Here is a 23,260-nt window from a genome sequence, read left to right on the forward strand (position 1 = left end):
AGTATTATCATATTGTCCAGCATCCCCCTGAAGAAGACTTGGATAAGTTGAAACGTGTTAGGGCTTTAGACAAGAACCAATGGGACTGTACTCTGCTGTGTACTAACACTGTCAGGCCCATGCTGTGATGTGCTACATGGGTTTGATTGTTTATGTGGTTGTTTTAACCGCTTGTCAGTTGAGTCCCACTTTGTGGGGATGTTTTAAATCATGTTAATAAATTTACAACTTTTTAACATTGTTCCTGTTGATTACATGATTTCTGGCATCACTCAAAGTCCCACCTCCTCCCCTTCTGGTCTATTTGGCAATTTTTGGTATTCCAAGGCAATTGTTGCAGGCATCAACCACGTACCCTCCACTCATTGAAAACAAAGATTTTAAAATCTCTAGCAATGAGTGAGAGCCATTTTATTTATGTACATTGACTGGCAAACTTTCAGACTTCTAGGATATGAATGATTAAAGAAGTCATTCTTAGCATGACTATAGAGGGAATTCTATATTTTAGTTACGAAAAAAGCAGGCTGAGTATATGAGAGGTTAAGATGTTCACAAACAAATGAGAATGCAAAGCTGTGCAATCATGTGAATCCGTGAATGAATGAAAAACAAGTACTGTCTGCCACCGCAACAGATGTCTAGTAGTTCTCGGTGAATTGCAAGGGTGCTGGTGAGTGCTCTCATAGTTCATTGATTCTTCCTGGACTTCAGTACCTGTCTGCACTTATGGGAGGTACGGGCAGACAGCTAACTGAGAGTCTGCAGAATTGAGACATTGCACATTTTTTACCTGCAAAATTATGTGCATTTGTTTTTTTTTTTGTTTTTTTTTTACAAGAAGTAAGCTTATCCTTTAAATTGTATGTCCACTTTTGCAGCCCAATTGGGATAAATAATTTATGTTTGTTGCATGTTCTTATTCACATAGGATAACAAATAAATATATATTTAAAACTTGCAGCTTATCTCTTTTTTAGATATTCTGTTCTGCATAGCCCGGCGCTGTAAAATCCTACTAGTTTTCTTTGTTTTTAAGAGGGGTGTGAAGTTGTAAAGGAATATACATTGCTCACTTAGCAAATGTTTGCTAAGGTAATTATTTATAGGTCCACTCCAGGATAATGTTTTACACCTTCCCAATTGTTCTACCCACCTCCCTCTGATTGCTGGATTTAAAAATAATTCCTATCTGAATGCCCCTTTTTACTTATCTTTAGCTGTGGTCCTGTGATGCTTTAGCCCTTGGTGTTCTCACTTTCTGTTTATTCCCTGCTTGGGGTCCTTCTTGGGGTGTTCACATCAGTGCCTCGATGACGTGGATACTTTCAATTAGATGTTCAGTGGCAGGGTTCTCTCAGGATCCAGAAGGGAACAATATTGTCAGAGGGGGACAGCAGGGGACTGGCAATCTCGAGGGGCATCATAGAGCTGGATAAATGCCCCCCCCCCACCTGGAACCGGTGATCCTGGAGGGGAGGGGTGGGGGTGCTTAGGTGAGTATATTTGGCTTCATAAGTTAAGGAAAAAAAATATGCATATCAGCATGGGTTAGAGGGGATTAGAAAGGAGGGATGGTCAAAAAATTAGTTTTTTTCTAGAGTAGGGCTTTTTTAATTCTCTGCCATCCTGTTTTTTTTTTAAACAATGCATCTCTCTGGCATATGGTTGACTATTGAAAGCTTTACCTTTTTTACCAAGATCAGTGAACTTCACTTTAAACAGTGAACAGCCTATACTCATAGATCAACCTTTATGTTTCTTATTGCTTCAGTGAACAAGGTTAAAGTGATTGTAAAGTCTCGTGTTTTTTTTTTTTTTTTAAACAACACACATATTATACCTACCTCCTCTGTGCAGTGGTTTTGCACAGGAAAGCCTGGATCCTCCTCTTCTCGGGACCCTCGCAGCTGCTCCTGGCCCCTTCCTCCTGTTGAGTGCCCCCACAGCAAGCAGCTTGCTATGGGGGCACCCGAGTCGATCTGCAGCTCAATGTGTCCATTTAGGTACAAAGCTGTTGTTCGGCCCCACACCCCTCTCTCACCTGATTGGCTAATTGACTTTAATTGAAAGCAGCAGGTGCAAATGGGTCCACTGGTGTGTCTCAGCCAATCAGGAGGGAGAGTCCAGGACGGCTGAGGGACTTGTGGACATCATTGGATAGAGATCGGGCTCAGGTAAGCATTAAGGGGTGCTGGGGTGGATGCTACATATAGAAGGCTTTTTATCTTAGTGCAAAGTGCAAAGAATGCATTATAATAAAAAAACCTTCTGCCTTTACAACTCCTTTAATATTGAGCATATAGGCATCCAATGAAGCATTTCTCATTGTATAGCTAAAATAATCATGGTAATAGTGTTTGGTACATGTTGGCACTGCTCACCTCATTTCAGGCAGCTTCGCTTAAGCCACCCAGCATGTAAAAGCAGTACAGCAAATCATGAAGCTTGCATCATAGCAGGCAAGATAAGGGTATGCAAAGTCAAAATGGCAGAATTTTTTTAAATACAGTAAACCCCCCTCCATTGCGGGGGTTACGTTCCGGACCCAGCCGCGAAAAGTGAAAATCCGCTAAATAGAAAAACCCTATTAAAATGCATTGTAGGCATGTTTTTTTTACTGTCACCGTATGTGTAAAAGCATTTTAAGGTCTTTAAACACACTTTTAAAACAATAGATACTCATATAAACACATAAAAGATACTGAGAAACATAGCAAAAGCTATGGAAAACACAAAAATATTTCATTTTTAATGATTTATATAGTAAAATAACATTACAAAAAAAAACGCAATATACCGAGACCGCAAAAACTGAACCGCGATGGAGCGGGGGTTTACTGTAATACTAAAAGTGCTTGAAATAGGTAATAGTTACATAGGTATATTATTATAAAGTCATGATATTATCTAAGAATCAGTCATATATTGCACTTCTGCAAACACAGTAGCTCTTTTTTGAGAGTTGGCATTGTCTGAGTGCACCTACTGTTGTCAATCTGCTGTTTTCCTTGTACAGACAGTTTTATTTCTAGTGTGAATCAAAATGAGTCACAGTTCCATTCCTTATTAGGTCAGCGTGTTGAGGATTAACTTCATGTACATGACAAATATGCTTCAGAAAATAGAGGTGTTACACACAGAAAACAGGGAAAATAAGCAACTCCTTTGCCTTAAAGCCTTTTTAAAGACTAAGTTCCATAAAGTAACTGCATTTCACGCAGGGTCAGCAAACTGCCTTGTAATTTCATAAAGATGAGATGTCTCAAATAGCTAACTTAAAATAATAAAACAAAGCATTACAGACCTTATAATGAAAACCAAACTTTGTGGCAATTATGCTAACAAGGTCATCCAGTTACTGGTCACAGCTGTGGAATGTACCCAGAAAGCTGTGATCAGAGTTATAAAAATATCTTCTATGTACTTGTTCCACTGTAATACAATCTTGTTTAACCAACTCATTTAGTATAGCACAAATATACTAACAAGATGCAGGCATTTATAATTTATCTATATCCTTTAGAACAAAAAAAATGTTGTTTTTCTAGAGACCAGTTTCATCATGTGAACAATTTAGCATTTGTGATGTTGTGGGGGAAGTCACTTAGATTGGAGTATTGGAATCATGGGGTTTTCACTATACCCGCTGCTGTAAAGGTGGTTTCCAATTTTATGAATAAAAACTCTACACTTATGCTCTAGAGAGGAAAAATCAGGTGACTGTGGCTGGACTTGCATTGTGCCATTTAGAGGCAATATAAAGTATTTTTAAATATCTTTTAGCTATTTGCATAAATGAGATCCTCTTTTCCATTATGCAAGACGATAGATCCCATTTATACAGCAGTGGCATGGCCTTACTCCAGCCATACAGCTACTCCGAATACAAAAATGTACATTTATAAAGCACACCAGTGACTCCCAAACCATCCAATTCAATAAATAGGGAAAAAACTTGTGAGGGAAGCCCAGTCTTGTGACCTGCCACAGTCTTCTCAAATCACGTAGTGTTCCTTACAGCGTTAAGCAGAGAGAGTGCTCCACAGGACACCACAGGCTTCACCCCATAGATTACATTTCATAAAATAACCTAAAAAATGCAGATGTCGTGTAGAGTAAACCCTGCAGAGTCCAGTGGAGGGAGTATCCATTTTGTGCTATAAATAGGCTTCTATAAGAGAGGCAACTCACTGAAAGCAATATACAGCAGTTAGTATCTCAATAGTAAAACTCTGTATTTAACCACCTCCTTCCCAAGCCTATTCTGACACTGACACTTCACTCCTACATGAAAAAATCTACTTTTTTTGATAGAAAATTACTTAGAACCCCCAAACATTATATATATATATATATATATATATATATATATATTTTTTTTTTTATAGCAGAGACCCTATAGATTAAAATGGTGTGCGTTGCAATTTTTTACAGTATCTCACAAAATTAAGTACACCCCTCACATTTTTGTAAATATTTTATTAAATCTTTTCACGTGACAACACTGAAGAAATGACACTTTGCTACAATGTAAAGTAGTGTGTGTACAGCTTGTATAACAGTGTAAATTTGCTGTCCCCTCAAAATAATTCACCACACAGCCATTAATGTCTAAACCGCTGGTAACAAAAGTGAGTACACCTCTAAGTGTAAAGGTCCAAATTGGGCCCAAAGTGTCAATATTTTGTGTGGCCACCATTATTTTCCAGCACTGCCTTAACCCTCTTGGGCATGGAGTTCACTAGAGTTTGACAGGTTGCCACTGGAGTCCTCTTCCACGACGACATCACGGAGCTGGTGGATGTTAGAGACCTTGCACTTCTCCACCTTCCCTTTGAAGATGCCCCACAGATGCTCAATAGGTTTTAGGTCTGGAGACATGCTTGGCCAGTCCATCACCTTTACCCTCAGCTTCTTTAGCAAGGCTGTGGTCATCTTGGAGGTGTGTTTCGGGTCGTTATCATGTTGGAATACTACCCTGCGGCTCAGTACCTGAAGTAAGGAGATCATGCTCTGCTTCAGTGTGTCACAGTACATGTTGGCATTCATGGTTCCCTCAATGAACTGTAGCTCCCCAGTGCTGGCAGCACTCATGCAGTCCCAGACCATGATACTCCCACCACCACGCTTGACTGAAGGCAAGACACACTTGTCTTTGTACTCCCCCACCTGGTTGCCTCCACACACGCTTGGAATCATCTGAACCAAATACGTTTATCTTGGTCTCATCAGGCCACAGGACATGGTTCCAGTAATCCATGTCCTTAGTCTGCTTGTCTTCAGCAAACTGTTTGCGGGCTTTCTTGTGCATCATCTTTAGAAGAGGCTTCCTTGTGGGATGACAGCCATGAAGACCAATTTGATGCAGTGAGCGGCATATGGTCTGAGCACTGACAAGCTGACCCCCCATCCCTTCAACCTCTGCAGCATTGCTGGCAGCACTCACATGTCTATTTCCCAAAGACAACCTCTGTATATGAAGCTGAGCATGTGCACTCAACCTCTTTGGTCGCCCACGGCGAGGCCTGTTCTGAGTGGAACCTGTCCTGGTAAAGCGCTGTATGGTCTTGGCCACTGTGCTGCAGGTCAGTTTCAGTGTCTTGGCAATCTTCTTATAGCCTATGCCATCTTTACGTAGAGCAACAATTCTTTTTTTCAGATCCTCAGAGAGTATTTTGCCATAAGGGGCCATGTTGAACTTCCAGTGACCAGTATGATAACACCAAATTTAACACACCTGCTCCCCATTCACACCTGAGGCCTTGTAACACTAACGAGTCCCAAGACACCGGGGAGGGAAAATGGCTAATTGGGCCCAATTTGGACATTTTTACTTTTATTTATTTCATACAAAAAAAAATGTTTACATTTATTTTTTATTTTTTTGTATTAGCTTTTTATTGCTATAATGAGGGATGAACAACAGCCATTGCGACAGCATGGGCCTTGACAGGTTCTCTCTATGGAGAGATTTGGGGTCTATTAGACCCCAAATTTCTCCTCTGGCCCCCCATGCAGCCGGTCCGATCAGGTGCTTCTCTGGCCGCTAGTGGCCAGGAAAACGAAGGGGCTGAACCGGAAAGTGACAAATACTTGTCGCTCCCGGTTTCCAGGGTTACAGAGGGAGGGGAACGATGTCAGTTCCTCTCTCTCTGTACAGGGCAGCCACTGCCACTGGCTGCAACGCTCCCAACCTCCGCAATAGGACTGGAAAGTCTGGGAGAGGCGGCTGCAGGTGGGACCACTCAGATCCTTTCTGCCTTGAAAAGAATCACCGGGTGCAAAGAATGATGCAGGTTCAGGCATCATCCCGGCATATCCACTGAGCCATGAAGACGTATGGGTACGTCCATTTGGGGAAGTGGTGAAGGGAATCACTAAAATAAGAAAACGCATTTGAATACAGCAGCTAGGTGGTTAGCAGTTCTGCCTAGCAGTACTAGGGTTGCTGGTTCAAATCCAAACCACAACACTACCTGTCTGGAGTTTGCATGTTCTCCCTGTACCTGAATGGGTTTCCTCTGGGTACTCCAGTTTCTATCCACACTCCAAAGACATGCTGGTATGTTAATCGGCTCCTGTCTAAATTGGCCGAAGAAGACCAGACCTTTTCCGTACCTTTTTTTTAAAGTTATATCAGTATTTTTATTAGAAAATTACTTAGACCCCTAAACAGTAAATATATATATATATATTTTTTTTTTACAGAGACACTAGAGCGGTGATGGCAAACTTTGGCACCCCAGATGTTTTGAAACTACATTTCCCATGATGCTGATACACTGTGCAGTGTAGCTGAGCAAATGTAGTTCCAAAACATCTGGGTTGCCAAGGTTCGTCATCACTGCACTAGAGAATAAAATGGCGAGCATTGCAATATTTTATGTCACACACTATTTGTGCAGCAGTCTTTCAAACATTTTCAAATTTTTTGGGGAAAAAATACACTTCAATGAATTAAAAGAAAACCACAATAGTATTTTGTATAATGTAAAAGATGATGTTACGCTGAGTAAATAGATCCCTAACATGTCATGCTTCAAAACGTAATGACATAATGATGTATTTTTACTATACAAAAAAATACAAATGCATGCAACTTATTTGTTGCAATAAGCTAAAAATAATAAATATTAAATTAATAAAGAATAATTTGCAGCAAAAAGCATACCAAGTGGTACCCAGGACAAACTTGTTGAATGCTGAATAAGGTGTTGTGACTGGTTTGGCTTCCTAGACATTATCCACTTGCCATCCAGTATTGTTTTTTTACAGCCAGCAATCAGCTTTCATATAAAAGTGATCTGGACGGTTTTAGAGCCACCCAACCACTTTTACACGGCTGGGCAGCATCCCACCCCTCCTGCCATGGTATGCAGTCGGGACCGCTGCCAATAGAGGGGATGGGAGAACATTTGTTGCCTGATCCCCTCTGTTATGAACGATCCCAGAAGCGACAAAGATTTAGTCACCCATGGTTTCAGAGTAATTTCCTGGCTGTTAAAGGCGGGAAAGCAGCTGATCAAAAACATCTTTGTTTGATCAGCTGCTTTGAAGGGCAGGGGAGACGTCTCCATAAAGAGTACCTGTCCCAGCCCAAAGCTATCGATTCTACTGATAGCAATAAAGTTAAATGAAAAAAAAAAGAATGACAACAACCCCATCTGGTAGGGAGCAGGCGATACCAGGATACTGAGACTTATATTTCTCCCCCTTTTTTTTTCTCTTTCTCTCTCCCTCTTCTCCCTCTCTCCTCCCCACTTCCCTTATCTGACTCTAAGACAACTCAAAGTTCAAAAACCATCCACCCTACACAGAGACGATTAAAGCACCCGGCACTAATCACCTTTACTCTTAGGTACCGTGGTCCTCACAAGACTCTGGATCTCTACTGAATACACCTGACTGACTGATCCCTACTCCCTATAGCTTAGCTTTCTTCTCCACTCATTACCATGATTTATAATTTGAATATAGACCGGAGAGATAGCTAAGACCCAAAGGCTACAAGTTCTTCACCACATCCCTACCGTAGACTCGAATAGCCCTGTATAACAACACTCAAGCCTCTGTCACAAGCATACCTGGAACCCTTCCTCACCGGTTTGAGACCACGCCAAACTAAAAGGATTTTTTTCCCCCTTAGTTCCCAGGAGATATAGTTTGTAATTTGTTTATCTCTGTCTTTCCACTCCAGACACTCGCATATGTTATTCCCAATTGATATGTTGATGTTGCTTGCCAAAGTGCCTTTGTATCACTAGTTTACTGTTGTACTTTGTAATTTTTATATTTTATATGTTTAATAAAAAGTTAAAAAAATAAATAAAAAATGAAAACGAGTAATAATATAGAAAAGAATAGAAATAATTAAAAAAAAAAATTAAAAGCACCTCTGGCCTCCTGAGCATACACACAACTCCAAACACACACATAAGTAGGGCGCACATCTATAATTGATGGTTGCACATGTGAGGAAACACCGTGAATGTCAGACTGAAAGGAATAACATTCAATATAACAATTAATGATTAACTCTAAACTGATAACCTGTGAAGGGTTTTAAAGCATCACCGTTGGACAACTTTAGGTACTGTAGCTTGTTGTAATTTCACAGACATGCCCAATTTTAAATCTTGACATGTTTGGAATCTATTTACTGAACACAACATTGTCTTTTTTTTTTCATCAAAAAATGGGTACTATACTGTGTTTGTGTGCATGACAATGTATTTAGGTGTATTTTTCCCTTAAAATTAGTTTGATAAATGGCTGCACACATTTCATACATAGTAAATATTGCAATGACCCCCATTGTATACTCCAGGGCCTCTTCTTTCAGAAAATATATAATGTTTGGAGGTTCTAAGTAATTTTCTGGCAAAAATATCTGATTTTAACATGCATGTGAAAAATGTAAAAATTGCCCTGGCAATTTCACAGATTGATTTTCATGTGGTAAAAATCTGCATTTTTTTTGCCAGGGCAAGTGAATTGCCCTGGCAATTTCACAGATTGATTTTCATGTGTAAAAGCAAACTTTAGAAGACTATGTTGAGCATGCTATGCACATCAGCATATATGTCATTGTACCATTGTTTATTCCATAGTCTGTGGTCAGACAATGGACATTCAAATGTTTATGGAATCTTAACCTGAACTAAATGAGCTTTAAAGTCCAACCAAGATTTCAATTTAATTAGAAAAATACATTCTAGTTGCAGCAAAACAAAAGGTTAGCACCCTCTGAAAAGTGATCTATGGTGGATAGCTATTCAGAGCAACTGGCTCATGGTTGCAGTGCATTCCCATTGATCTCAATGGATAAGCATGGCAGGTGATGCCACCTGTCAAATTCTGCAAATTAAATGTTGGTAAATTTATGCAGCCACAAAGCAATGCAGTAACCATGGCATTTGTACTACACCGTCCGGATACAATGTTAGGATTTAGGTGGGTGATGGAAAAAATGTACATCAACCTCCTTTTTTTTACCGCCCTTTGCCATATAAAATGGCCTTTACAGCCTAAGAATAAAGGCCTGTCCCGGTGTGTGGAAGAGAAGGACCCTTGTTTTCTGTGTAGAAGCAGTGTCTGCAGAGCTCATGATTCCTGTGGATTGCAGAACTCTAACTCTGGCTGAGGGGGCATGCGGGACTCAACATAAAGACCAAGGGTGCCTCTCTGTAACATGATGGCAAGGGATAGGCTTTTCTACTTGAGCTGCAGATGCTTTCTAAAGAAAACAAACTGTAATGCCTCATTCATACTGGCAATAGCAAACCTGTATTTATATGCATTATGTATATGACATTTCTAAATGCATTTAAAGCATGTAATAATTTTTTATGCGGATAATTCACATTAAGCGGTAACCTGTACTTAGGTACATTCAGTTTCTTTGTGTTTAAATAAAATAGAATATTTTGCATCCAGGGGAAAATTTGATACATTTATTGTGTCAAAATGCATGCAAACTATCAAGCCAAAACAGTGTGCAAAACCACATGAAAATCAATCTGTGAATGAATATACCTGTGCACGGCAAAATATAGTTCTTCTGTATACATCAATAAAAATAATCCAAAATTCACTAATTACACAAATATAAAATACAATCAAAAGTTAACTCAAACAATTGCTCAATAAACATGTGCAAAACAAAGTCCACTCCCAATGATCACAAATTGGTCAAAGAGCTGTTAATGCATGGTATGAAACTTTTCTCTTTTCCTTTTTTTTTTTTATGCTTTCAAAAAAATGTCTCCTGCATTTAAATAAAATGGTGCTAACTAACCATGCTAGTGTGAATACATTCTAAGACTCTGCACTTTTTGCTTTGATGCTACTAGGATATATTTAGTTGGGCTTTAAAAACAAGCACCTCACTAATCTCTGTAGTTACTGCCAAGTCACTGCTGGCTGGGGGAAGTTAAGCTACTGAGAGACAGTAAAACAGAGGCTTCAAATTTCTATCAAATCATATTTATTACCCCACATTTTTTAGGCCTGCATTGTAAATGATGACTCTGAGGACCTACCTAAAGTCTGGAGCTAAGGAGAGAATAGAGCAGTGTAAGAGAGCCTGTTGAGGTGGAGAGTCAGGTAAGTAATACAGCCTCTTGTTCTCCTAGTCTTAACAAGAAGTTGGCCTTTAAGGATGAATTTTTCCACAGTATCTGCAGCTACACAGGTCAACGAGAGCTTGTTTTAAAGTTTTATATACTGCTTGTAAAGAATGTGTACAAATGTGAATACCTTTTCCCTTACCACAGTTCTGCTTTAGAGTGATTCTCAATCTGTTTCTAGCATAAAAACAGCAAATTTTACTTAACATATTTAGCCTGGTAAATCTAAATGATAATGTATGGCACCAACTTAACAGGTAAAGCCATCATAACCCCCATTTGTTCTTGCTTACATAGTTGCAAAAAAAGAGTATGTAATTTGTCCTAAGGCATTCTTTCTTATATCAAGTTGTTATGATTTTTACAGCTGGAATGTAAATACAGTACATGATGGATGCAGGCAAAACAAGGACACTATGGGCATTTTACAAAATTAACCATATACTTTCTTCAGTAATAACATTCAGATGATAGCCCTACTAATGTCTTAGACCTTTGAAAAAAAAAAAAAAAAGGTTTTTGAATTACTCTTCAGTACTTGCATTTATTTTTTTTTTTCATTCACATATAGTTTGTGTGAATAGATATACAGTGAATTCACGCACACTGCCATGACTGGAAAAATAGTTTTAGGCTATTTCTTTATTAGGAGTATACATGAGAGAAAAAAAAAAAAAAAAGAAAAACACGCTACCTCACCAGCTGCTATACCAAAACTAATAAAATCAATAAAATAAGTGTTTCTCTAAGGAGCAGCTCAAACACTTTTGTAAAATCACCACAAACAAAAATAGGTAAATTAATATAAAAAATAGTGCAGTGCTCCTTAAATTTCTAACCACCCTTATTAAGTTCTCATCTACCTTTACATGCAATTCAAATACATAAAAAGTTCAATGTAAAATAGACCATCAAATTAATTAGTGCACAGTCCCGTTAAAAAAAAAAAAAAAACTCTTCATGTAGCTCTGCAATATATCATACATGAATAAAACAAAAACTGGGGGTGCACTAAAGGAGGTGAGCTTCCATGCAAAAGAGGCACAGACTGGTGCGCAGTCATGTTGGAACAGGAAGGGGCCAACCCCAAACTGTTCCCACAAAGTTGGGAGCATGAGATGTCTTGGTATGCTGATGCCTTAAGAGTTCCCTTTAATGGAACTAAGGGGCCAAGCCCAACCCCTGAAAATAAAAACCTGAGCACTGCTGCTGATGTCAGCCGGGGACGAGGGGAAGAGAGGAGAGAGAGATCCGAGCAGTCACGTGATCGCCAGGAGCCGCTCTGATATAGGTACAGATCAGCATATTTTTCCTATACACAGACACAGGGACACTTATTGTTATATTACACTTGTTGTATTAAAAAAACATTTTGATTACTTTTATTCCTATTACAAGGAACATAAAACATCCCTTGTAATAGAAATAAGCAGGAGAGGTCATCTTTATTGTGAGATCCCTCAGATCTCACATCTATACTTAAAAGCAATAAAAATAAATAAATAAATAAAAAATAAGTAAAAAATTGGCCCTTTAAGACCATTGGGCAGAAATTATGTTTGACTTCGCTCCGGTCCCCCAAGGGCATAGAGTCAAGTGGGGGCCATATTGCCCTCACTCGACTTCCTGCCCATCAGCACAGGGGATCTGATTGTTTTCCCCACTACAATGGCTCTGGTAAGTGGGGAAAATGGCCGGGAAGCAGCGGGAAGGGGGTGGGCACCTCTCCCACCACCCATAAAAGTGATGTGCCGTGGCGAATCCGCAGCTGAGACCACTTTTATGTTAAAGTTGGCCGCCTGCCATAGAAAAAAAATATATGGGGTTATGGCAGCTATTTGCTGCCATAACCCCGGTATTTAACGTCAAAATAGGGACATAAATACACAGTGGGTGGTCTGTAAGTGGTTAATAATTAAAAACTTAAAAAAAAAAAAAAAAACTGTACAAAAAGAAAACACCTAGAACTAATACATTGAGTAGTTAATATTTTCAGACCATGAACAGTAGCAGTCTTTTTGCTATATTAGAGACAACCAGCGGTAAATGAGGGAAATTCTGCACACAGGGAAGAAAGGGAAGGAATGCAAGTCCCTTCATATGGGGGAGGGGCAGCTGTACTTAGTAAGGGATGGGATTAAAGGTTTGGGATCCTGCTCACAAAATAGGAGAGCATAAATAGGATTAGAGGGAACATTAGGTTCCAGCACACACAGGAGTAGGTATGATGGAGAACCACCTTCACGGGGAGGGGAAAGGATATTGCTCAATCACGTGCATGCTGTATTCTTCAAATATTATACAAAAAGGAGGGCAATGGGGGAATATAGGTTTGGATTATACAGTAGCTCTGATCCCTACTAAACGAGAAAGGAAGAAAAGAGGTTCCCCACAGGGTTCCTATGTGGGGAACTTCTTTTCTTCCTTTCTCTATTCTTCAAATATTGTGCATTAACCAGTTCAGCTCTTTGGGTGTACTATGTAGAAGAGTGAACCTTTAATCACAAGCTTATGTACCAGCTTCACAACTGGCAGCGCGGTGGTGAGGGGAGAGAGATTGCTGTGAGACTGAGGCAAATCCATGCCTCTATCTCACATGCAAACAATGAAACCGGAATTGATGTCAAATCCAGGTACATATGTACACTTTCCTTGTAAGTACAGCCAGGGGACACATCTAACCAAACCGGTCTGTGCTTGGTTAGATGGTGTAAAGGGCAGGGGAGACACTGGGGTCTATTAGACCCCTAATGTCTCTATAAAGAGTACCTGACACCTGGCCAATGCTATCACATAGGGGTTTATTAACCCCTTGTGATAGTAATTAGGTCAAAATAAATAAAAAAAAAATACAAAAAGTAAAAAGAAAATAAAAAAAATTAAAAAAAAAAGAAATAGCAGAAACCCATATTGCTTCGCAGACCTGCGCGAATGCAAACCTGAGGTGCGAACGTGTATGTAAACCGTACCACACACGCGATAAATCGCCACAAACGTCAGAGTGAGAACAAAAATTCTAGCACAAGAGCTCCTAGTTAACTCTAAATTGATGAGCTGTAAAGGCTTTTAAAGCGTCACCTATGGTGATTTTTGGGCACCATCATTTTTTGCGATATCGCAGGGGCACGGTAACACTAAAGATTCATATAAAGCTTATCTATTTAACAAAATCAATATGAATGATCATAACATATCCATGCATTTCATGTGTTCTCACCTTAGTGCACTTGCTGATAAATGTCCATAAGAGCCACTAGCTGAGGAACTGCTTCGAGAGTTATTGAGAATGGTAACTAAAGAGTTTGGAGATGTTCGTATCATGGTCTGAAGGTCAAAGCTGTGATCTGAGAGTGGAGATATAGACAACGTCCTTTTTCGGCTTGGCCGTGCTGTCAGTCTGGGGCTAGGGAACCTGGAACCTAAAGCGATAAAAAAATTTAAAAATTATACGAAAGTCATGTCTAACTTCCAGTGTGTTCCAGACATTTCTCTGGCCTAGAGCTTACAAAATTGAGAACTATTATTATTACTTATTTTATACACCTAATAGTGGGCAAACTAGGACAAAACTGTTCAGCTGCTACAATTTAGGTACATAACTTTGCTCAGTGAAACAAAAGCAAATTTGTTTTATAACAATTTAAAGGCAATTTTTTATTCAGACTTTGAAGTAATGCTGCAAATTTCATGACAGAAACCTGTATATTCTTCTTTAAAACTGCAGCTATAAAAGGTGATGTGTATATACAAGACATTATTATTACAGCGCAGCCCCTGTTCTCTACAGACAGGATCAGAACAGCGAGTGGTTTTGACAAGTGCCTTCACTTTCCACCTGTGATCTACTGGCTACAATTGAGGAAAATTAGGAAGAAAAATGTATCTTCCAAAGCTTTCCTCAGGGGAGCTCTGTTTATTAATGTGCAAGCAACATGATAAATTGCTAAACAAAAGGATAAGACTTCTATGTATTAGCCCTCTCATTTCTGGTGATTTATGAATCTGACGGCTGCAGCGACATTCCCATCATTAATTCACCGCAAACAATGAAACGGTGCTGCTTAGGCCTAACCAACAAGCCTGTACCGTTCTTAGAAAACGAGTGGAGCTGAAAATAAACCAACATTCAGATTGAGATACATGCTTCCTGGCCCCATTTTATTTGCCTTGCAGACTGAGACTAAAGACTTCCGAAGCAAAAAAGAAAATATTGCAAAACTGTATTAAAATAGATAGGAACAAATTGAAGTAGTGTACCTTTTCCTCTTTTTTTTTTGGCAGAAAAATGCAGTAAACAATAGCCAATAAATTCCATAACATTTTATTGCATATTTTACTGTAGTTACTATTTAATTTTACATTGGCCTGTTTAAAAAAAAAAAAAAAACTAGAGCTTTATCTTAAAAAAAAGCTCTATGTTGTCTATAACAACTAAATTCCGTTGTGCTTCTGGAGTAAGTTAGAAGATAAATCTATGAAAAGGTAGGGATTTGAAAGGCAACTTACAGGTGTTCTGTAAGCAACTTTTTTTTTTTTTTACAAAAATATAACTATTTTTTATCATTTATCATATTATATAATTTAATTCTATAATAATGAGAGTACAGTATATTTTTGCCAGCTAATCCCTTATCCTTACCATGTGTAATATTTGTGTAATAATATGTAAATTTCTATTTATATATCGGTTGTGTTCAATAAAGTACATGCTTTTTACATTAGTGATAAATATGTACTTAATCTTGGAAGCTACCAGAACTTTATTTAATATTTAATGAGCACTGACTATATAGGCATTGGCAGCACCTAAGTGTCTTTTAACAACAAAACTCCTAGTTTTGCAGTATATGTATAAGTTAACCGCTTAGTTGCAAGGCTATGATATATATATATATATATATATATATATATATATATATACACACACACACACACACACACACACACACACACACATTGGTGTGTTTTTGTCCAGTTCATTTAACAATTAAGTGCAATAAACATGTTAAAGGCTGTGAACAAAAATTAATTACTAGTTTTTGAAATCAATTGTCTGCACTCCAACACTGAGGCTGCAGGTATCATTATCACTCATTTAAGTCGGATAGATGAAATAGCATGACAGCCTCAATTTTCAGCCACTCATGGCATGTAACCCCATTAAAGCCTTCCCACTATAGAGGAGATTAACATAAGTTATCCACCATGAATACAATTTATCTGCTGTTCAAATAAACCCTTTGGCTCTCATTATAAACACAAACACAGCAGGATTTATTTTATGCCCAGAGATAATTATCTGCTCAAAATGTTTTTCCACTTAGGCCAGCAGCAGTCTGGTAAAGCAAGTGAACTTCCTGTGTCTATTACTTTTACTAGCGAGTAACATTACTGCTACAAACTGAATATTACATTTACTGTTTGTTTTTTACAAATTAATTATACAGATGCAGGGTATCTTGTCTGCCATTTACAAAAAAAAAGATTGTGAATGTGTTTTTCATTCATACTATTTACCAATACCCTTTAGCTATGATTTATTGTAAAAAAGTAAAGATAAAGTGGATGAAAAATATTCCTTTGCTGAATTTCCCACCTTGTGTACTATATTCTTTTATTAGACTAAACACATACACAATTCAACTGTGTTTTTATATAATTTCTCAGAACTGGTCATATTGAAAATCCAGAAATAATCTTAATAATTCATCGATTCTTAGCAAAGGATCTATATATATTAATGATACTTTATTTGGTCAAACCAGCTCTTAGATGAGTAATTCAGTAGGAAGCAGACATTTCTTGGGAAAGAGTTTTGATAATATTACCTCTTTCAGCATACCAAGTGCAATGACTGAAAGACAATAAGCAATTCATTATCTTTGTGAAAAAATGTTGTTATTGGCTAACTGCCCACACACTGCAAAGCTGTAGAGAAATGGCTTCTGTATTCCATGTATGGTAAGTGTGATCCACAATCTCAGAGTTAAATAAAGTAATTCTGACGGTAAACACTTGTACTAGATGAGCAAATACAGCTGGAATTATGTGATATATATTTTTTTTCTACAATACACATTAAAAAATGAAGGACTTAATTATCAGAATTGACTTGTTTTTTTTGCTACTCACTACCACTGCACAATATTTAAGAGGCTATAAAATTACAAAACTTGAACTTGAGACTTTAAGCTCTTAATTAAAGTGTTAGTAAACCCAAGAATATTTTAGTGGTCAGTGATTCCTAAAGGTCATTTGCAATTTAAAAATCATTTTTTGCAATTTCCAGTAGGCCCTCCCTCATGCACTGGTTTTGGTTGCGCCCTTTAACCGCTAACATCTTGGACCAAGTGATCAGTTTTATATATGAAGTAACCAGCTGCTCTTTTCCTAAAGTTTTCTTGTTACTACTATTCGGGTATAGTTCTCCAGCTGTACATCTTACCATGGATCGATCGGAGAGACCTCTCCAATACTCGCAATGGATTTACATTTGCTTGTTGTTCGTCCGCAGAGCTATAATTAAAAAGAGGACTTGCTCTGAAGCTCCTGTTATCCCTGATATTAAATGTGAGCTATAAATACTACTGTACAAGGAGAAGCTGGTCATGGAGCTGGAAAGCTTTATTTCCATCAGACATTTTGCCTCTAGATAGTATAACTTTATGGAACTTACATTGCTGGATTCAGAAATAACAGCCCTTTTATCCTCTTTCCGATATAAAGATGATATGTTCAGTTGCCTTCTCATGTCTCTTAAACCCAGTGGTCCACACCATCTCATCTTTTAGGCTAGGTTAACGACTGTGCGGCCCTGCAGGTCGCAGTTTGCGCAGGTACGAGAGCACATTACCTGCTCCTCCTGGCACATGGTACATATGTAGAAATATTTTTGGTTTTAGTCTGGCAACTCCGGGGTAACCCATCATCCACACCTCATCTCTTGGTGATAAATTTTGTATGTTTTTTATTTGGATGAACACTAGATTTCATGTTGTTAACAATTGTAGTGATATGTGCAAATATGTATCTTAAAGATTGTATGTATCAATGTCAACCATCATTTATAACATTCAATAAAAATGTATTAAAAAAAATTTCCTTTTAGCTCCACAGAATCCAAAAGCCCCTATTATTAATAGGTCTTGCAAAAGGAGCAAAGGGGTGGCTTTTGCTAATAGCTGATGAGTGAGGCATCACCAAAGCCTAACAGAGCAGTAATACATCACATGGCTGTAGTCCTAGGAGCACACACAATAAGGTGACTTGTAACAGCAGCGGTTAAATCACCCTTAAAGGTGGAAATGTATAACACATTATTTTAATGCAAATAAAAAGGCCAGAACCGAGATGGATATACAGTACATGATGCTGTTTAAGAACAAGGGTTTTTTAAAAATGTAAGCTCTTGCTATCTTTCCCCTATTTTTGCTGTATTACTCTTATTTTGTTTGATAACTACATGTCTGGTCTTGGTTTATCCCCCTCCTTCCCTATTTAGAATGGCAACGCTATTTCATCTGATCTTCTGTTGTTGGCATCGCCACTCTCACTGGCTATGTCACAGTTTTTTCCCTGGATGAACTTGTTTGTTTCAATGTTCTCCACTGGATGCCAACCCATGTGACGCTCTGCATCTGCTTGCAAAGAGGTTCCGGCATAGTGACAAGGGACAGTTACCCCACGCAACACTCTTCCTATTAGTAAACATATGACACTACATGACCACAAAAACATCAATGGGCTCCTTACGGACCCGGGCAAAAAGGAAGAGAGTGTCCTGCTGGGGCACATGCAGGACATGTCACACACTTTAAGTGATCTTTGTCTTACCATCAGACAATGAGGTGCAGAGATAGGGAATGAAAGTCATGCAACTGTACAGAAACGTATAAAAAGGTATTTGTATTGATTATAATACTATGCACAGTTATTCTTATATTGCTTATATTCACAAACTGGGATTACATTCACCTTAGGCAGACCTTAAATATAACACAGTAAAATTTTAAAGACTGATTTAACCACTTGTCTGCCAGGGCACTTTTTACATTTTTTACATACATGTTAAAATCTGCATTTTTTGCTTGAAAATTACTTAAAACCCCCAAACAATATATATTTTTTTGTTACACAATTTTTGAGCAGCCATTTATCGAGCACAAATTTTCAGGAAAAAATACACCTAAATATATTTTAGTGCACACAAACACAATATAATACCCAATTTATTGGCAAAATAGAAATAATGATGTTGCGTTAGGTAAGTAGATGCCACACATGTCAAGATTTAAAATTGTGAATGCCTGTGAAACAGCGACAAACCACATTATTTATGCTTGCCTAAACTCTTATAACGTGGAGGTTAAATAAAATGTGCAAAGGCTGCAAATAGTGTGAAAACCGCTAGACTAAAAATGTAATAAAATCTGACAGGTACTCACATATTGAAAGGAAATCGCATGCACATAGAAATCGTATGCCTTGCTGGCAGGCCTGCTCAGTGTGCATATTGCTGTGACAGGTGTAGGTACCTCCTAATGTGTTTCCCATCAGGGCTCATCTTCAGGGGGAACAGGAGCGCCTTAGCTCTTTCCTTCTATTGTGATTGATGTATGCGGCCCGCCTTAGTTTGCTATCTGGGATTTAGTTTGCCTGACCAGTAGAGTAGGACCCCTACAGGGCGTTTGGAGCTGCTGGCCTGGTTACATGCTGTATTGATCTCTATCATCTGACATCCACAACATTTGGTAAGAGGCACATTTGTGGTGGAGGGTCACAAGATCATTTGTAATGTTCCTTGCACCATCTTGCCGATGAAGGTGAATTCAGGAATCTGCATAATGATTTTGTTTGGTGGATGGACTTTTGAACTTTTTTGCATTTTCACAAACATTTTATGTTCACTTGTCCTTATGTTAGCACTTATTGATTTAGTTGATTATCATTTGTATTTGAACTTTTTTGCATTTTCACAAACATTTTATGTTCACTTGTCCTTATGTTAGCACTTATTGATTTAGTTGATTATCATTCCTATTTGAACTTTTTTGCATTTTCACAAACATTTTATGTTCGATTGTCCTTATGTTAGCACTTATTGATTTAGTTGATTATCATTTGTATACTGCATATGTATATTCATTTTTTATCTAGTAGCGCACTGGTTTTATGTTTAGAACGTCTTTGTATTCAGATGTGCAGCTCTGGATATAGAGTATCACACAATAAGCGCTGAAGAATTTTTTTCATTTAAATAAAGTGGAGGTTAGCCTTTTCATAAGCACTTTCAAGTGATGGTAAACCATATAGCATTGGTGGTGGAGCAGCAGAAGGACTTTATATATGAAATGCATGGATATTTTAATTCTGAATTATATTTATAAATAAATTGAATAAAGAATATATGAATTCTGGACTTTATTGAATCGTTTACAGCATGAGACACTTTGGTGAATTTGTTTCATAGCATATACATTTATATAAAGAGATAGCACAATATTGACAGTGCACCATTTTGTATAAGTTATTGACAAACCACATTGCCTAAAATTGTCCATAGGTAAGTCTTTAAAAGCCTTTACAGGTTATCAGTTTAGAGTTAACCATGAACTATGGAGCTAACATACACTTTTTTATTCATTTAAATTTATTGCTATTTCAAAGGGTGAACAAGCTTCTTGTGATAGCTTTGGGCAGTGACAGGTATTCTTTATAAAGAAATCAGGGGTCTGATCTGACCCCTCCTCTGACTTTCAAAGCATCTAATCAAACACATTTAGGGAAACACAGCACTGAAACTGGCTGTAAAGCTGCTTAGGTCACTTTTATTGAAAAGCTGAACACTGGCTGAAGAAACTGTGCCATGAACCTAGTATAGCTGCTTGCTACTGAGACCATATATATGGCCTCTGGGCATCAATGAATCCCCAGCACTTAATAGTCACAAAAGCTTACACAGGTCACTGTTTTCCAGATGTGTCATGAGAAATATATATCATCAGTCTTCCTACCCCAAATCGGGCCAGCCTTTCTTCCCAGCTCCTTAAGAAAACATTATATATTTTAAAATAACTAGAAATTCTGATCTCCAGCACTTCCTGGACCTAAGGAGCTTACACTGTTCACTGTCTCCCAGATGCATTATAAGACTCTGATGTAATCTGGCTTCCTATCCCAAATCTGTTCAGATTTCTGCTATAAAATACCTTTTCCTCTTGATCATAATGTTCTGTGATATTTCACAATTCTGCAAACTAATTAAACTATGTTTATAGAATAAGGGTGTGCAAAGGCAGCTTATACAGAGGTCCACCTGACCAATACAAAAACATTTTCTGCCCATTTCATTAACTACAGTCTTAAATAACTTAAGAGAAACCTGTTCTATAAGAAATATGCAGGGTGCCATTTCCAACTCCAGAACAGAATTCTTGACATGAATGCTTGTTATTTTTTTTTGCTCATAAGTACGAAATAAGCATAATTGCTTGATAACTAGCATTTTCAAAAGGAGCAATCAGCAATAGCAGCCTCCATTTTTCTCACAGGTTTCATTTAAAGGTTAACTACTTCCAAATCCAACATTTTTTTTTTTGTGATGATCCCTAAACTTTGGCAGCTCACAGGAGTTTGTGTCACCAACCCATTTGAACAATGCCATAGTGACATCATAACTCTTTCAGAGCTGGACCCCCCAATTCATTTATCTTTTCTATATTAAAGAGCTATATTACGGAACTGTTGTGGCAACAGTATGGAAATAAGAATTGGGGGAGGGGTGATTTACCCATGGAATCTCAAACAGATAAAAGAAGCCAACATGTTTGACCCCTAAATTAACCTACATATCAGTTTTGGATTGAGAACCTACAGCATGAAAAAAGTAGGTAAATTGTAATATATTTTTTATATAAAACTATCCAAATTAAAAAAAAAAAATTTCAGTTGAAAGACAAACAGATCTGAGACCTTCAAATTTTGCAATCATCACAGGACTTGAACAGTTCTCTATTTTTATGAACACATTTTATTGAAGTTTTCCACCATGAAGTAGGATATTTGTGGTTGAAATTAAATTTTCATTATTTCATGGTGCCCATATTTAATTGTCATTTTTTCCACTAATTATTGCTAGCAATGCTATTTGTTAGAACTGCACTGGGACACACAGGAAGAGATTACTTTTTTTTCAGGCATACCCATTTTCGGCAAAACCATGCAATGATACCTTCATATATGGATCACAAAATTATATCAGGCCAATATCTGCATTTGGGCAGATAGCAATTTTTCAAATAGACCTCAGTCTCTGCTGATAAGGCATAGGTGAGTAAAGAAAACTGCACTACCTATTACTGTCTTGTAAATACCAAACACCATCCAATCAATAGCAAATGTGCATGTCAAGTGAAGAGAGATTTATCTAAGGTTCTGAAGTCTTTGAACAATCTGATTCCTCTATGTATGGCTATTTAAGTCATGAAAAGAAATCAGATTATGGCTAACAAAGAGAATACTGAAAAACCTGGCAGAATCAGAACTTTTTACTTTAATCATGAGTATTGCCAGCCATAGACATTATCTGATTTATTGTGCAGTTGATAGTTTCTTAAAAGTTTAGGCACAAGTCTCTGATAAACTAGTGAAAGTCAAAAGTATGTAGGTATGGTAGTTCATCATTGTCGATGGGGATTAGGGGAGGAAGTAGAGAGAGGTGAAGTTACATATTTTTAAACCATGGGAAACTGAAGGTCATATTTCAGCCAACTTAGGGATGCAGACCATTTGTTGGCTGCTGGTACTGTTATGTTCACCTAATTCTCCAGCTTGCTTCTGTTATACTTACACTAACTATGGTTGAAGGCAAATGGGCTGTTCACTTTGCAAAGGAAACTTCCTCTACCTTTGTGAATGAGGCAAAGCTCTTTTGACTTCCATGATTAAAAAATGTCAAGCAAAAAACAGTAGTTTTTAATTCTATTGTATGTGTTTGGGTATTCTTTGCAAAGTAAATTTTTACCACAATTACTAAGCTAAATAAAGTTCCTTTGCAAAATGAAAATTTCCTTGAAAAGTGAACAGTTAATTTTTTTTTTAGTAAATCGGCCCCATTTAATAAGGCTCAAATTCATAGGACAATGTATGCTTTTGTGTATTGGGGGGTGTTTAATAAATCTGGAGCTTGTAAAATCTGGTGTAGCCTTGCTAAGAAACCAATCAGCTTCCTGGTTTTGTTCTCTACTCGTATTAATCAGCTCATTGGTTTTATTTAACACAATCAATTTCATGTGTAGTTAAGCTTTTGGGGTGTCTTCATAATATTAACTGCAATCTGTTTATCACAAGACTTCCAAATCCTGAAGACATTTCTAGACATGTGAGGATGTTGTGGACCTATAAGGCACCTATATTTCCCTTTCCCACTGATATACACAAATTTAATATTAGATGCATATGGATGAGCATCTGGTACCTTCTTTATAATGTCAAAATACTTGTATTCTTTTTATTGGGGGCTGCGAGCCACTGAGTGTATTCCCAGTCAAAACAAAACCCCTTTGGGTTATCAATGTACATTATAGAGATTTTTTTTCCAATATTTGGAGGAGATTAATACCTATTTTTGC

At 37.7% G+C, this 23,260-nt stretch overlaps 1 protein-coding gene across 1 annotated transcript in view; it reads right to left on the reverse strand.

Moving 5' to 3' along the window:
* The window catches only part of GLI3 (GLI family zinc finger 3), a 287,150-nt gene that overhangs the window by 74,274 nt on the left and 189,616 nt on the right, over positions 1-23,260 (reverse strand). Inside the window, exon 6 of the mRNA XM_082258596.1 lies at positions 13,849-14,050. Within this exon, the coding sequence (XP_082114722.1) occupies positions 13,849-14,050 (202 nt within the window). The remainder of the gene's footprint in view (positions 1-13,848; positions 14,051-23,260) is intronic.

The sequence above is a fragment of the Pelophylax lessonae genome (genome assembly GCF_965119305.1).
Source record: "Pelophylax lessonae genome assembly, chromosome: 5".
Lineage (NCBI taxonomy): Eukaryota > Metazoa > Chordata > Amphibia > Anura > Ranidae > Pelophylax > Pelophylax lessonae.